This window comes from Equus caballus, chromosome 18 (assembly GCF_041296265.1).
Source record: "Equus caballus isolate H_3958 breed thoroughbred chromosome 18, TB-T2T, whole genome shotgun sequence".
Lineage (NCBI taxonomy): Eukaryota > Metazoa > Chordata > Mammalia > Perissodactyla > Equidae > Equus > Equus caballus.
In genome coordinates, this window is record NC_091701.1 from 42607615 (window position 1) to 42625283 (window position 17669).

Here is a 17669-nt window from a genome sequence, read left to right on the forward strand (position 1 = left end):
TGTATATTAATTTTTTAATCGTAATATTTAGAATATTTGTATAGTTTTATTTTAAATGCCTACGATGCTTAAAAATTTATAGGAATATTAGTATTTATAAATATGGCATTTCAAAAGCAATGCATCATTATTTTGACATTTCCATTCTTATTTTTCTTTCCTTCTTTTTGTCTTTTTTTTTTTTTTTTAAAGAATTAATGTGCCATCTGGAAACCTCTGAGATCATGCCATATAAGGAATTTTGGGCTTTTGGCAACCAGTCATCAGGATATGCTGTGACTGTGCACCTTATCAGAGTAATGAAACATAATTAGAAAGGTGTTTAACTTATATATGTTTGAAAATATTTTTATTTTGGGGATTCTTGTATGGGCATTATGGGAATAAAAAAATTAATACCACTCTATCCCAAGGTTAAGGTGATTAAGTTATATCATCATGGGTCAGTCGTTGGATCCATAAATAGAAACGTAAATCAAATGTAAACCCTATATGACTAAATGGTTCCGACCTATTTTTAAACACTATATCCTATATCTTCTTTTCAGTGTTAAAATAAGCAAATACAATTAGTTTATATGTTTTTTCAGAGGAGAGAGTTGCAATAGTACATTGTAATTAACTTGCTCTGTTCTTCCCTTCTGAATAATATAGTCATTGGAACTGTCAGCCAAAGGACCTTTTTTGGGGGAACATTTTTTTTAACTCTAAAAAGTAACAAGTTTTTAAAATTAATTGAGAGAAAACAGCTGAAATCATGCATTGAAAGGGTTAAGTCGACATGAAAGAATTCATTTCCACTTTAATGACCTAGCCTTGCTGGGTTAGGACGATGGGGAACGTGCTTCTGACTTGTACTCCTATTGCCAATTAACACCTCCTATAACAGGTTGCCTCAGCTAGTCATTGAAGCTCAGGCAGTAGAAATAGTTTACATGCAGCTTGTTTTTCACACTAGTTGTTTAATACTCACAAAATTAGTATTAAAAGGTTGTTTCTTATCTTGCTGGGTAAGAGATAAACAATACAGTGGTAGTTATTTGTCTGTGTTTGAATTTGCTTATTTTGTGTTTTTTGTTTTTTTTTTTGGGAGTTTTAGTTGAGAAAACTGAAGGTGGTGGTTTCATCAGATTTTTAAATTTTTTGACAAATTCTGTTCAGGGTTATATTGGATACCATAAATTAAGAATTATTTTCTGTCAACTATTCAATATTATATATGAGTAGGTTTTATTTTGTTTTTAAAAATGTAATTACCTTCATTTGTTAGTAAAGTATATTTTCTCTTTGTTGAAAAATACATATTTTAAGAGACCTTTAAAAATAATTCTATAATTCAGGACCAAATATATACTTTTAAACAACCATTATAAAAATAAGTCCTGTGTAATTTTAATCCCAGAACAACTGTTTTACAAATTTTGAAATGTTTTTTGTCATTTCCCAAGATAACTTTATATTTTTAGATATTTTTGGAATATTGCAGTTCAGTGATACTATGTATTTTACATTTCTTTTAAGTGACACTTTGGTTCATGTTTAATCAGCAGGTATTTTAATAACATAATAAAATTGGCTAAATAATTGATACCAGTTCACACTAAGAGAAAGGTGGAGTAATGTAACTAATAGTGTTAACAAATTTGTTAAAAGGCCTGAGTAGGTAACACTTTGAGTCGTTAGTTTTTATCCTGTTATAATGGCAAATGCCTTTTTTTTTTAACACTTAGTCAACAAGGGCTGCCCAAGTAAAACTCACAGTTTTTTATGCTGGATCAGATTTTAACCTTCTAAATGGAAAAAAACAATCCGTGTCTCATTTAATTTAACCACATTTAAAATTTGTGGACCTGGATGATAATTTCTATTTTACTAAACATGGCAGATCAAAACTCATTGTAGAGAGAGGTAAGTTTGATGCCTTTGTGGAGTCCATAATAGGTGCTATATCATAATAGGTATGTTATATATACTTATATAATAGATATTATATCATAGATTTTCATGTATGTATAAAGGTTGGTTATACTGCTTGTCCATATGCTCACCTACTTAGCCTATAGTTCTGTTAGATTGTTGACTTATACTCTTAGTAAGTTTAAAGGTATGGATTTTCCTTCTTTTAAAACAAACTTATTTTAAAGTGTCAGATTTATTTAAGTAATTTCAAAGTTGCCTATTGGTATTGAGTATTAAGGATTTGTATAGCAAAAGTACTTATCTTGTTTATATGGGGGTATTGTGTGCATTTTAGTTCCATATTTTTACAGCAATATGTAACTAGATCATATTCCAATTTTCAAATTGTAACGCTCATTTAAGTTTTAACAGTAGACATTAAAGTTGCAGAACATTCAGAAGTGTCTTATTTTACTTACCTGTTGTCAGTGATGTGTTTTTGTTTTGTAGTGGCAATGTGTGAAATAAGACCAGGTTTCTTCAGTTTTTTATTTTATTTTTTCTTTTGCTTAATACCACTTTAGTTATATCAGTGCCTTCAGTTATGCTAATAGTTGTTATTAAAGGACCTTGAAATTTAAGTTATATGTCCAGTCTCGAAAATAATGACTTTCTTTACTTCTCTATTATGCTGCTAAAATAGTTGTTATAAGGTTAGCAGAGTTAACTTGAATAGTTCACACACTATGTAAGCTGATAAATTTAGAGCTGTGCTATTAAGCATCAGAAAGAAAACATTTTCTCCATTACTTATTTTTTATAAAAGTAACAGCCTAAGCCAATTTAAGAAATTCAAAAAATATTTGTGCCCAAGTTTTCATTTTATTTATATAATTATACAGTTCTTACCTTAGTTTACCCAGCATTTAGCTTAGTTTCTTAAACATAATAAGTTCTCAGTATATGAAAGGTGACGGAAGTAATTCAAATTCTGTACATTTATTGAGATTTTCTTCATCCTGTGAATGGGACATGTATAATTTGTTGTTATATGGGATCACCATGTGTCCATTTTAGTTGAATGTAAACATAGCCTAACAATAGTTAACTTAAGTCTAATTTAAGAAAACAGAATCAGTTTCTACCTGTGAAATCTTTTGTTTTTCATTAAAGTCATAGGATTGTAAATATGAGACATGAGGGCAGGGGTAGTTAAAGGGACTTGGAAACTTTCTGTGGGTGAGGGATAAAACCATCATTATGTTTGTTTTGCTGGGTAACACTTCCCAATCCTGGGACTCCATCTCTGTGCCCATTATCACTTCATTACCCTGACTGCTCCTACTCTATACATTTCCCCTCTTTTTTTTTTTTTGAACAGTTTTATTGAAATATAGTTCATATACCGTAGAAGGGTCTGAATAGACATTTTTCCAAAGAAGATATACAGATGGCCAACAAGCACATGACAAGATGTTCAGCATCACTAATTATTAGGGAAATGCAAATCAAAACTACAATGAGATGTGGCTATTATTAAAACGACAAGAAGTAACAAGTGTTGGAGAAGATATGGAGAAAAGGGAACCCATGTACACTCTTGGTGGGAATGTAAACTGGTGCAGCCACTATGGAAAACAGTATGGAGATTCCTCAAAAAATTAAAAACAGAACTACCATATGATGCAGCTATTCCTCTTCTGGGTATTTATCCAAAGAACACGAAAAAACACTAATTTGAAAAGATGTGTGCATCCCCATGTTCATTGCAGCATTATCCACAATAGCTAAGACTTGCAAACAACCTAAGTGCCCATCAATGGATGAATGGGTAAAGATAAGGTTTTATATATACATTGGAATACTAGATTTCCTCTCCTTGAATCCACTGCCTCATATTTTTTTTTCTTGAGTTATTTAACATTTAAAGTAGAGCTGTATGTCTGTATTTATTTGCCTACTATAGCCATCTAGCACCTGAATTATCTTGAAAATTCTTACTTGAGACCTCTACTTCTGTTATGAATTAGTGTCCTATTTTTGTTGCGTACATTTACTCTGTTCTTTAAAATACATTAAAGTAATACTCAAATAATGTTGTATGCTTACATATATACAACCATGATTTAATTGTTTGAACAAGGTGATATGTTTGAGAACTGTTATTTTCTATCATTTGTATGCTGTGATTAAAAAAAACAAAACAACGCCAAATGTTTTTTGTGACTTAAATATCCTACAGTGTATTTTAATAAAAAGGCATATTTTTGTTTTCATAGTAGCGTATGTAGTACTGTATAAGTAAATCCAGTGGTGCGTTTTGCTTTGCATAGGCCCACTGTGTCCATCTAGATTTCAGAAAATATAGGGAGGCTCTGAAGTGTTCCCTGTTCTCAGCGGGCATACTGACTGCTTTTGGATAGAAGAACCTCTCAAGTCTTATTTCCATTTTCTTTAATAGGAAATGGCTCCAGGTGGCAGAGGATTCTAAAGTTGTAAACAATGGAAAGGAACTAAGCTTCCAGAATAAAAGTAGATTTGGTCATCTGTTAATGGGATGGTATGCTGTAGTGGAAAGAGCGTGTTGCCAGAAGTCAGTAATTGCATTTTAGTCCTGGGGATGTATGCCAATGTGTGTTTTTTCTGCCTTTCTAACTACATCATGAGCTTTTGAAGCCTTCGTTTTAACCATGCAGCTAAAGTGCTAGGCACATGGTAAATACTTAAATATTATTTGGAGCTTGGGATTGATCTCTACCTCATATTTGAAAAAATGATCAATTTTTTCAGAGCCTGAAAAAGAAACTCCAGATTTTCTCTCAGAGGACCATGTGGCCCATGCAATGATTCCGAAAACTTTAGGTTAAACAAAGATAAACAGATTTTTTCCACTCCAGGATTTTTCTTAGAGGCTTTAATATTCTAACATACAACATAAATCTGGGGGGGATAGGGTGGATATGCAACGTATTCCAAACTTACTTGACTAGGAGTAAACTCTGTGGATGATATTTTCTTGAAACTCCTTTCCCAAAAATGAATATTTTAAAAATCTGTCACACTGCAGAATAACAAAGAATTGATAAAACTTGGTGATATATTGAATATAAGAACCGAAGGAAAGTCAACAAAGATTTTGCCTAGGTTTCTAGTTTGAGACTGAAGATAATTAGAGTTATAAGTTGGGAAGATTAGTTTGTAGAGAAACATGGTTTGAGTTTTGAGGACTTTGAATTAGAGATGTCTCCCTTGGGGGACAATATGATGATTGGTACTGTTAGTAATTTAGGAGGGACCCTAAAAATACCTGATTTAATCAGTCACCAAATGTCTGAACCCTTCTGTAACATTTTCACCAATTTGAACACTTATGTTTGAATAACTCCAATTACAGGGAACTCAACTTCAGTTCTTCTTTAGATACCTTGGACCAATATATTTTATATTGAACTCAAATTTAATCTCCCCATTGCTTCATCCTGTTAGCCCATAGTTTACGAACTATATATTTTAATTCAATGGTTCTCTTAGCGAGCATTGTAGTCACCTGGAGGGCTTTGTAAAAAGCTCAGATTTCTGAGTTCTGCCAGGAGACTTTCTGAGTCCGTAAGAATGTGAGTTCTAACAAATGCCCAGGTGATGCTGGCACGTCTGGTTCAAGGACTGCACTTTGAGAACTATTAGTCTGAACTTTGTGTGACAACTTTTTAAATATATTTGAAGATAGCTGTTGTACCTTGAATCTTTTCCAAGCTTCATCAAGTTCCTTTGAACATTTCCTATATATCATAATTCTAAGTCTCTTTCCTATACGGGTAGCTCAGATTTTGAGAATAAAGAACTTTCTAAAGTGGAATCCCTTACGTACAGTCAAGAGCTGGCAAAAAAAAGGCTGCATCCTTAAGTGCTTGAAAATATTTTCTGCTGGTAAGCATTGAAGCCTATGTGGTTGTCCTGTGGGTTCTTAATTTACCTCACTTTGTTATCTAGCCTCCAAGAAAGAAAAATCTGCCTCTATGTGAATGTACTTAGCAGACATACTTCTTTCTCTTAGCTTTCTTTTTAAATTAGGGGAGGATTCCTTCAAGATTGTAAATTAAAAATATTGAGTATAACAGAAGGCTAGGGTACTTTTGGCTTAAGGCAATGTTGCTGATTAAGATGACTTGAGCCATCAGAGATCTCAGAGAAGGGGGCTTTCAACAATATATATATATATATATATATTTTTTTTTTTTTTTTGCTGAGTAAGATTATCCCTGAGCTAACATCTATTGCCAATCTTCCTCTTTTTTTTTTTGCTTGAGGAAAATTAGCCCTGAGCTGACATCTCTGCCAGCGTTTCTTCACTTTCTATTTGGGTTGCTGCCACAGCATGGCTGCTGAGTGGTGTAGGTCCGCGCCCAGGATCCAAACTGCAGACCCTGACTGCCGAAGCGTAGTGCGCTGAAGTTAAGCACTATACCACGGGGCCGGCCCCTCAACAATGTTTTTTAATTAGTAGATATTTTGTTTCTAGGTTTATTTGCATTAATAAAAGAACTATCATGAACGTTCTGGTTCATGCAAACATCTCTGCTTATTTGCTTAATAATATCTTGGAGTGCAAAAGTAGGTCAAAAAGTTTGTGCAGTTGTAAGGCTCTTGATATACATTGTTCAGTTGTTTTTCTGATAGATTATACCAATTCACTTTCCTACCAGCAGTGCTGAGAGTGTCTCTTTTATTATACCCTCTCCAAAATTGGGCATTGTAAAGCTTCTTTGATAGAAAAACAACAACAACGTCTTAAAGTGTTAATTGGCATTTCTTAATTAAAGAAGGTCAACTAGTGAGGTTAAACATTTTTCTTACTTATTTCATCATGTATTTCTTATGTAATTAGTAGCTTTATATTCTTTGCCCATGTTTCCATTAAGCTTTTAGTATTTTGTTAATTTGTGTATTGACTTTTTATCATAAATGGGGCAACTATTTTTTGAGTTTTTTCCTTTTTAATTTTTTTAGTATTCAGAAATTTTAGGTTGTGTTATCAGTTTTATATTGTTTTATTTGATCAGTTGGTTTTGTACCTAGAATGTGTTTCCTCGCCCAGATCAGATAGACATTCATACATATGTATGTGTGTATTTTTTTAAGTGAAACTCTATACTCATCACTAAACAATAACTCTCCATACTCCTCTCTCTCCAGCGCCTAGCAACCACCATTATACTTTCTGTCCTATGGTTTTAACTGCTCTAAGTAGCTCATCATATAAATAGAATCATACAATATTTTGTCTTTTTGTGATTGGCTATTTCATTTAGCATAATGTCCTGAAGGTTCATCCATGTTGGAGTGTATTGCAGAATTGCCTTCCTTTTTAAAGCTGAATAATATTCCATTGTATGTATATACCACATTTGGCTTATCTGTTCATCTATCAGTGGACTCTTGGGTTGCTCCCACATTTTAGCTATCATGAGTAATGTTGCTATGAACATTTGTGTACAAATATCTCTAAGATCTAATTCAGTTCTTTTTTGGGTATAAACGCAGAAGTTGACTTGCTGGATCTTACGGTATTCTATTTTTAATTTTTTGAGAACTTGCCATACTGTTTTCCACAGTCGTTTTACACTTTATATTCTCTCCAACAGTGCACAAGGGTTCCAGTTTTTCCACATCCTTGTTGTTTTCTGTTTTTTTGATAGTAGCCATCCTAATGTGTGTAAGGTAGTAGTGCATTGTAGTTGTGATTTGCATTTACCTAATGATTAGTGAGGTTGAGCATGTTTTTATGTGCTTAAGGCCATTCATAGATCTTCTTTGGAGAAAAGTCTTTTCACATCCTTTGCCCATTTTTGAATCAGGTTTTTTGTTGTTGTTGAGTTTTAGGAGTTTTCTACATTTTCTGGATATTAATCCCTTGTCAGATGTATAATTTGCAAGTATTTTCTCCCACTCTATGGGTTGCCTTTTTTTTTTTTTGCTTTTCAGGGAAGGTTCGCTGTGAGCTGACATTTGTCACCAATCTTCCTCTTTTTGCTTGGAGAAGATTCACCCTGAGCTAACATCTGTGCCAGTCTTCCTCTGTTTTGTACGTGGGTTGCTCCCACAGCATGGCCACTGGCGAGTGGTGTAAGTCCATGCTGGGAAGCTGAACCCAGGCTGCTGAAGCAGAGTGCACCAAACTTAACCACTACACCATAGGGCTAGCCCCTGTGGGTTGCCTTTTTACTCTGTTGATAGTGTCTTTTGATGCACAATTTTTTTTTTAAATTTTCATGAAGTCTAGTGTGTCTATTTTTTCTTTTGTTACTTGTATCTTTGGTGTCTTATCCAGGAAATCATACCAAATCAGTGTTATGAAGTTTTTGTCCTATGTTTCCTTTTTTTCTTGTTTTAGGTTTTACATTTAGGTCTTTGGTCCATTTTGAGTTAATTTTTGTGTGGTGTTAGGTAAGGTTCCAGCTTCATTCTTTTGCATGTGGATATCCAGTTTTCCCAGCACCATTTGTTGAAAGATTGTCTTTTCCCTCATTGAATTGTTTTGATATCCTTATTAAAAATCATTTGACCATATATGCAGGGGTTTATTTCTGGACTCTCTGTTCTCTTCCATTGATCTATATGTCTGTCTTTATGCCAATATCGTACTGTTTTGATTGCTGTAGCTTTGTAGTAAGTTTTGAAATCAAGAAGTGTGAATCTTTCAGTTCTGTTCTTCTTCAAGATTGTTTTGGTTATTCAGGGTCCCTTGAGATTCTGTATGAATTTTAGGCTGGATTTTCTAATACTGCAAAAATTGTCATTGGGATTTTGATAGAGATTGCATCGAATCTCTAGATCTGCATGCTTTGGGTAGTCTTGACAGTTTAACAGTATTAAGTCTTCCAATCCATGAACATGGGATGTGTTTCCATTTATTTCTGTCTTTGTTAACTTCTTGCAGCAATATGTTGTAGTTTTCATTGTGCAAGTCTTTTGTCTCCTTGGTTAATTCCTAATTTATTCTTTTTGATGCTAATGTAAATGAAATTGGTTTTGTAATTTCCTTTTCAGGTTGTTTGTTGTTTGTGTATAAAAATGCAACTGAGTTTTGTGTATTGACTTTGTAGCTTGCTATTTTGCTGGGTTCATTTACTCTTAACAGGTTTTTTTTGTATGTGAAATCTTCAGTTTTCTGCATGTAAGATCATCATCTGCAGACAGAGATAATGTTACTTCTTCCTTTCCAATTTGGATGCTTTTTATATCTTTCTTTTTTGCCTAATTGCTTTGGCTAGAACTTTCAGTATGATATTGAATAGAAGTGGTGAAAGTAGGCATCCTTGCCCTTGTTCCTTATCTTAGAGGAAACATTTTCAGTCTTTCACCATGGAGTGTTATATTTACTGTGGACTTTTCATATATGGTTTTCATTATGTTGAGATAATTTCCTTATATTGCCAGTTTGTTGAGTGTTTTTATCATGAAAGGGTGTTGAATTTTGTCAAATGCTTTTTCTGCATCAGTTGAGATGATCATGCTTTTCTTTTCTTTTTAACTCCTTTCATTCTGTTGATGTGGTGTAATAAGTTGGTTCGTCAGTTTTCACATCTTGAACCATCCTTGCATTGCAGGCATAAATCCCATTTGGTCATGTGTATAATCCTTTTAATATGCTGAGTTCTGTTTGCTAGTATTTTGTTGAGGATTTTTGCACCAATTCATTAGAGCTGTTGGTCTCTAGTTTTCTTATCTAGTAGGGTCTTTGTCTGACTTTGGTATCAGGGTAATACTGGCCTCATAGAATGAATTAGGAAGTGTTTACTTCACCAATATTTTTAGCATAGTTTTTGTTATGATTTGATTTTTTTAAGTGTAAATCATTAATCTATCTGGGTGGTGATATAATGTGATATGGAGAAAAAATTAAATGTTTCAGTATTAACCAATTAAAATGAAAAATTAAAATAGAATATGTTTAATTCTATGGTGATAACTTTGAAATCTAAATGAAATGAAACTTTCTGGAACAATATAGTAGTTCATCTAGTCTCAAGACATAGGTAACCTGAATTGATTAATAGCATTGAAAAAGTTATAACAGGGGCCGGCCCTGTGGCCAAGTGGTTAAGTTCGCACACTCCCCTTCGGCAGCCAGTTTGGATCCTGGGTGCGGACATGGCACTGCTCATCAGACCATACTGAGGTGGCATCCCACATGCCACAACTAGAAGGACCCACAACTAAAAATATACAACTATGTACCGGGGGGGCTTTGGGGAGAAAAAGGAAAAATAAAATCTTTAAAAAAAAAAAGAAAGAAAAGAAAAAGTTAGAACAGTTAGCTCCAAAATCAGTTTCTGAGCCAAATGTTTTACTAATGAACTCTTCCAAATTTTTAAGGTATGGATAATTTAGTTTATATGTAAATATTACTAGAACATAGAAAATGAGAAATTGTAAAACTTTCCAATTTATTTTATAAATCTAGCATAAAGATAGCAAAACCTGATAAATTTAACAGAAAAAAGAAAATGCCAGACCAGTCTCACTTACAAGCAGGGAAACAAGAACCCTAAATAAAAGTAAAAACGTAAATCAAACTTGAACAATTTATCCCAGAAGTGCAAAGGTAATTTAATACTGGGAAATCTATTAATGTAATGCATCACTGAAGAAACGCAAGGCGAATGAAACATACTAGCCATTGTGACTTCTTTTGCAGAAAGAAATATGTCACTGACTAACAAATCTTGCCAATCTTTTTGTTTTGTTTTAATTGTTAGTTGTAAGCAGCATATACATGAATTGCAATTTAAAAGCCATTATGAGAGGCTTTTAATAAGGGACTTTAATTCATTTTTATTTTTCATTATCAATATTTTTGATCTTACCTTGTGTTGTTTGCTATTTTTGTTTTACTCCCTTCTTGGTTCCTATTATTTCTTTATTGTCAGTGTTGTGTTTGTTTTTTCTTCTCCAGTGATTTGGTAAGGTGTACATTCAGTTGTAAGGTTTATTGTGGTTATTTTAAAATTGTTCAAAAAGACTCTTTAATGTATATTTCTGTAATAGTCAAAGTCAACACTTCAACAGATATCTTTTTTTCTCCCCCCCGTATGTAAAATAAAGAATTTTGTATACTTCATTTCTCTTCACTGCCCTATATAGTTACTTGGATAATATCTGTGGTTTTGGATCCTTGTTATTTATGTTATTTAGCTCTATCTCTATTTTTAAATGCTTTCAATGGTCTTAACAGAATTTTTTATATAATGGCTTTTCCATTTTTAAGGTTCTAATTTTGATTTGTGAGGGCTCAGCTGGATCATTTATTCAAGAAGTTCTTTGAAGGAGGATGCATAGAGTCATATTTTCTGAGCCCTTGTATATTTAGTAATATGTTGGGGGGGCCTTCAGACATTTTATTTAATTGAGTATAAAATTTTTAACTCACAAGATTTCTGTCTTAAAACTCTAAAACTTTGTTTCATTGTTTTCTGCTATTTAATGTTGCATTTAACGTTGCACAGAAATCCGAAGTCAACTGCAGTTGCATTGTTTTCTTCATATTATTTAGTTTTCCTACTTGTATGGCTTTATCTATGTAATTAAGATTTACGTAAGATTTTTCAAGATTTAATACTTTATTCATAGATTATTGTCTGACATTTAGTGATCTAAAGTTGATTTTTTTTTTAATTCAAGAAAGTTTTCTTCAGCTTTGTGTTTACTTATTGATTCTTTCCATTTCTTATTTTATCTTAGGAACAGTTCTGTTTCTTAGCTTACAGCTCCTTTCTGTCCTCTGATATCAGTATATTTCTAACAGTTTTCATCTCTAACTTTTTACTCTACATTCTGAGACATCTTCTGAAGTTTGTATTCTGTATCACTGAATTAAACTTGTCATGTTATTTTTACCCTTGTTTCCTCCAATGTGATTTTAATTCTTAATTATTTTTCATCTTGATCTGTCCTCTAACTTACTATTTTAAAGATAGGAAACTTTCTTGTATTTCACTGATACCAAAAGTTTTCTAAAATTTTGTTTCTGATTCCTAGTTTTAGATGACTTTCCTCTCTTTGAGTGATCAGAATGGTAGTTCCCAGGTGTGTTTGCCAAAAGACAATGTATATAAATTGTCCATAGCCCCACATTTTGCTCAGCTCAGGTCATTCTTGATCTACAGCTGTATGGGTTCTTAGATGTCTCTCATAGCTCTGTTTCCAAGGTCTTAAATGAGATTTTCTTCTCTATCATTGCCTGGTTGTGTGCTCTTCTGAACAGGTGAGCATGTACAAAAATAATAACCTCAGACATTCACTGCTTAACATCTGTCCCATAGACAATGTTTTATGTGGGTTACTCTTTTATTTAGGGTGCAGTTCACCGCTGCAAACCCTTCTCTACTTCTTGCCAAGTTGTTTTCTGGGAAATTTAGTCTCTGCTTAGATCAAGAAACAGAGTAGTGATGGAGTGAAAGGGCCAACAGGAAATATCACTGGCTTCTCTCTCAAAAAACAGCACTCACCCAATAGAGAAACAACTGCATGGTTTTCTCTTCGTACATGATTTTCTGTTAGTATGTTTCCGAACCAGAAGAAAATAGTGAGAGCTGCTAAGGATCTCTGTATCTACTTGCATATGGCTTGCTCTCTCTCACAGGATAACTGATGGATGGTTTTGATTTCTGTTCCATTGGCTTGCAGTACTTCAATTTATTAATTCATTATTTTCAACAAGTACTTATTGAGTTCTTACCATGTGCCAGGCACTTTACTAGGTACTGGTTATATATAATGTTGAACAAAACAGAGTGCTGCTTCTTTCATTGATGGCAAAAGTTATTTCTGGACTTTGTCAGCAATACATTTTGGTGATGGTGTGATGTTTTACTTTCCTGTTCTTTTTTTTCTTAAAAAGTACTTTCTGGCAAGTTGAGAGGCTGTGTTAATAACTATAGTCTAGATACTTAAGAATTTAAATTCTTTCTCCATATGTATTTTTTAAGTTGCTCTGGATCCAGGAGATAATTTTTATGAACAGAGTGTTCATTTTCCTGACCTTAAAGTATTGCTTCCCCAAAACCTCTCGTCACAACTAACTTACTGCTGTCCTTGCCTTTTTTCTTAAACTTTCTTAGTTAGATGAATAAAACTATCATATCAACAAAATTGTTTTATATGATGTTTTATATGATGACCTCAAATATTGTGGCATGATAGCACTTTAGTTTACCTTAGAATTTTCATCCTGAAAGAGATTCATATCTATTTGAAAGACAAGCAGTAAAGCTGCATCAGGTGTTAATAGATGAAGAATTTGGTTGGTTTTTAAATTTATTACTTGGCATTATTATTAAAAATAAAACTTGAGGGATTTAATTTTTCTCACCATTTTTTACATAAGGAAACATAATTTTTGTATGTGATATTTAGAGAAAACTTATTTTAGAACCTTTCATACTTAATGCTTTCAGTAAATATTACGAGCTTTTAAAACAAAAAAATCACAGAATTTAGTGTATAAATAGACAAGAAGAAGCACAAAGTACACATAGACCTATAAGTGTGAAATGTAATGAGTAAAGCAATTGTTTAATTTTAGTAAGTAAACCCATAAAAGTGAGATAGAATATTGACTTACAATTTTGATAGCTAACATATTCATTTGGTAATTTATAATAGAATATTGTCAAGGAAGGGAAACTTTACACAAAACAGGACCTGGCAATTATAAATCACATCTCATTTTAATTTCCCGGACTTCTCAGTATTAAAAAGGAAGAAGTTTTCTATGTGCACTCATTGGGGCAGAATTACATTTATAAGATTGTAGTCATCTTGAGGGTAAGGACTGATGTAAATTACTTTGTGCAGCAGAATATTATAGTCAAAAAAGTTTTGTTGCTTTTGATAAAGAAGATAAGAATCCTTTGGGAGAAATGTAGTATCTTCCCTAGGCTGTTGTAAGATTAATAGTAATATTTGTTTTGAAGGTAGGGGTCAGGATTTGGAAGTATTTTTATGTTAGCTATACCAGTCTCAACCAGTTTGTTCTCACCTGGGGCAATTGTGTTAAATCTGTTGTTGTAAAGGAGGAGGGAACAGCTTCATCAGGTGAAGTGCAGAGTGTGTTGTTCACAGCTGTTTTACCCAGGGATTAGAAGTCTTCAGCCCCACTCCCCCCGCGTTACCTACCTCTCTGCAAAGAGATCCCATAGCCCTAATCTACATGCTGTCTTTAGCTGGAAGGCAGGCTGATTGTGTTGATCTTTCAGTTCCTCATATAACATTTTATATTAACTTTGTGGTAAGAAACATGGCTAATTGTGCATTGTATTTATTTTGTAGCAGAGATAGATTAGCATTGCTGAGATTTCAATTTATGTCCGTTGGACACTTGCCTGAGTACTATGGTTTCTATAAGTTTGATATTTGCAAACTTGTTTTGATTTGTGTTGTACTTGAATAAATGGATACTTGACATATTTTCCCAAAACTCTTTTAAAACAATTGTTTATATAACATATAATTTTAATTTTAAACTCATAAACTCTGTATGTTTATAATAATTGATTTACTTGTTTCTAGGGGCCACCTACAGATGCTCCTGCAGTGGACACAGCAGAACAAGTCTATATCTCTTCCCTGGCGCTGTTAAAAGTAAGTATTGAATGGAGTTACTTGCTTTTGAGAGCTCTGTTGCTTTCACTATATCTTTTACTTCGGAAAATTTGTCCCCTTAATGCTCTCAGACAAGCTTTTGTTTTAGCTGCATCCATAAGAGTGTTTTATTTCCACTGAAACAAAATTAGGTTATTAATTAAAGAAAGAAAGACCAAAGATCTCAAAGCTTTGTGTCCACATATCTTCCTCTTTACAGATGTTAAAACATGGTCGTGCTGGAGTTCCAATGGAAGTTATGGGTCTGATGCTTGGAGAATTTGTTGATGATTACACCGTCAGAGTGATTGATGTGTTTGCTATGCCACAGTCAGGAACAGTGAGTACTTTTATGGTTGCCTGCTGCAAGTAAATGTTTCTTTTTTCTTTTCCTATGCAAAATAACTTTCACTATATTATATTGTCTCTTCCTGATAGGAAAAATTCATCATAAGATTAATGATGGAAATTTCTAGACTGTATTGAATTAAGTCATTCATCTTTTTTTTCTTTCTTTCCTTTTTTTTTTTTTGAGAAAGATCAGCCCTGAGCTAACATCCTGCTGCCAATTCTCCTCTTTTTGCTGAGGAACATTGGGTCTGAACTAACATCCATGCCCATCTTCCTCTACTTTATATGTGGGACACCTGCTACAGCATGGCTTGATAAACAGTGCATAGTTCTGCATTTGGGATCTGAACAGGTGAACCCTGGGCCACCAAGGCAGAGTGCGTGAACTTAACCGCTATGCCACCGGGCTGGCCCCAAATCATTCATCTTTTAAATGCATCATGAATTCCCTATAGATCTACAAACTGAGTGATGCGACCATGAAATCCGGTTACTCATACCTCCAGCTTTAACTAGGTTAGTATGCTGGATTTATAAATTAGTTACCCTAAAATAGTAGGGTATTAGTTTGAACACCTGGTTCAAAAGACTTCAGAGATTCTCTCAGTTAGACTTTTAATTCACATACGTTATCTAGTCCTCATGTTTTGTTCTCATTGTTTTGAAATTTGACCATTTTTAAATGTTCTATATGTAGTGATAGATGACTCGTAGGCTTTTCCTATTCAAATGTTGAGTTTAAAAAAACAAAAAGAACACGGTGAACTTTAGTTCTTTTTGCCCAGGCATGATAGTTTGTTTATAGAAGAAGCATACTCCACACAGATTTTGAAAGTCATCTACTCTACCTGGTTAGAATACATTATTCTTTCTGGAAGTTTTTTTTTGTTTTGCTGTTTTGTTTAATGCATTGAACTTGTGTAGATAGGTATGCATTTAGATTTAAAGAAGATGGCCACAAAAATAATAACCATTCTATCTGTCTTCCAAAAAAAAACACACATAGGGCTGGCCCAGTGGTGTAGCACTTAAGTTCGCACACTCTACTTCGGCCTTCGGATCCCGGACACAGACCTACACACTGCTTATCAAGCCATGCTGTGGTGGGCATCCCACATATAAAATAGAGGAAGATGGGTACAGATGTTAGCTCAGGGCCAATCTTCCTAAGCAAAAAGAGGAGGATTGGCGGCAGATGTTAGCTCTGGGCTAATCTTCCTCAAAACAAAGCAAAACATAAAATAACACACATATGGGGCTGGCCCTGTGGCCGAGTGGTTAAGTTCGCATGCTCCCCTTCGGCAGCCCAGGGTTTTGCTAGTTCGGATCCTGGGCGTGGACATGGCACTGCTCATCAAGCCATGCTGAGGTGGCATCCCACATGCCACAACTAGAAGGACCCACAACTAAAAAAAAGTTATACAACTATGTGCTGGGGGGCTTTGGGGAGAAAAAGGAAAAATGAAATCTTTAAAAAGAAAAACCAAAAAGACCCACACATAGCCTCATCTGTTTGCCTAGAAAAATATGATATGTATGTTTTTCTGATGGACATGTTTTCTCTAATATGCAACATTTATCAAGCCTTGTAAGATATCTGGATTAAAGAAATTGTCATAAAGCTGTTCTCTTTGAGGCTCTTTAAATATACTTTGATAAGGTAGATACTAGAGAAAAGCAAATTGTAATTTTAAATAATGCAATATGTGTGTGTGTGTGTGTAGTAAGCATTTTAAATTGAGTAGTTGCTACAGAATGCAATGTATTTGTAAATAATGCAAAATATAGAAAAATACACAAATTTTTCTTTAAATAGACCAGTTTGTTGAGGTAAACTAATTTGGATCTGCCGATTTTGCCCACCTGGATATGTATTTTGGCCGTTTGGACATAGAGAAATATGCTACATATTAATTAAAGATTTAGATTTAAATCATAGACTGTTTTTACTTGCATCTATCTTTTCATGTCAGAATATATAAAACATTAAAATTAACTTATTTCTGTTACATGTGGTCCTTATGTGGATATCCATCTATAATAAAGGGTTCTTAAACTTTAATATCTTTATTTCCTTTTAAATGCTTGTTTGACAATGTAAAATAGAAGGTTTTGATTCCCATGTTCATTCCATGTAGTAGAATTAGAAAGTTTTTCTTCTGGCCCAAGAGTTAGCAAACTTTTTCTGTAAAGACATATGTCTCTGTCTCATATTCTTGGTTTTTTTTTTTAACAACCCTTTAAAAATGTAAAAAACCATTCTTAGCCTGTAGGCAGCAGATTGCATACCCCTGTTCTTGAGGATGCATTCTCAATTAGAATTCAAAATACTGTTTGTTTTGGTAGGAAAGAAGTGCTTATGTTAACTGGTTTGTTTAAGTAGATTAGACTTAAATTCCTGATGTTAGAAGAGAGCCTTGTGGGAATGTAATGGCAGTTATTTATCACCAGAGAGATGATAGGAATGCGCTTAATTCTTCCATGTTCTAAAATCTTCTCTTGGTTGAACTAGGAAAATAATGCAACACATAAAAGACTGGGTTATAGATTGTCTCTAGGGGGAATTTTTTGTGAATGCTTTTATATTTGAGTTAATATTCAAAAGTGTATTTCCCTCCAAAAACCAAGTCTACCAAGCAGTGCTAACTGAAGCACTGAACTACTTCACCTCCTAAGCCACCCATCCAAAAAAGGAACAAAAACAACTCTGGGAAACTAATAAATTATTTTCCTTCTTCAAAGTGTTTACTTTGTTTACCTTACTTAGAAAAGACTTG

At 33.6% G+C, this 17669-nt stretch overlaps 1 protein-coding gene across 3 annotated transcripts in view; it reads left to right on the forward strand.

Annotated features, from left to right (window-relative positions):
- Positions 1-17669, forward strand: part of PSMD14 (proteasome 26S subunit, non-ATPase 14) — a 94544-nt gene that overhangs the window by 36463 nt on the left and 40412 nt on the right. For 2 of the 3 annotated variants that reach the window (XM_001493620.6, XM_014732507.3), the window contains 2 exons: positions 14470-14541; positions 14762-14881. In XM_001493620.6, the coding sequence (XP_001493670.1) occupies positions 14470-14541; positions 14762-14881 (192 nt within the window). Of the gene's footprint in view, positions 1-192; positions 319-14469; positions 14542-14761; positions 14882-17669 lie in introns of all 3 variants that reach the window. The other variant, XM_070241882.1, reaches the window with a different exon arrangement.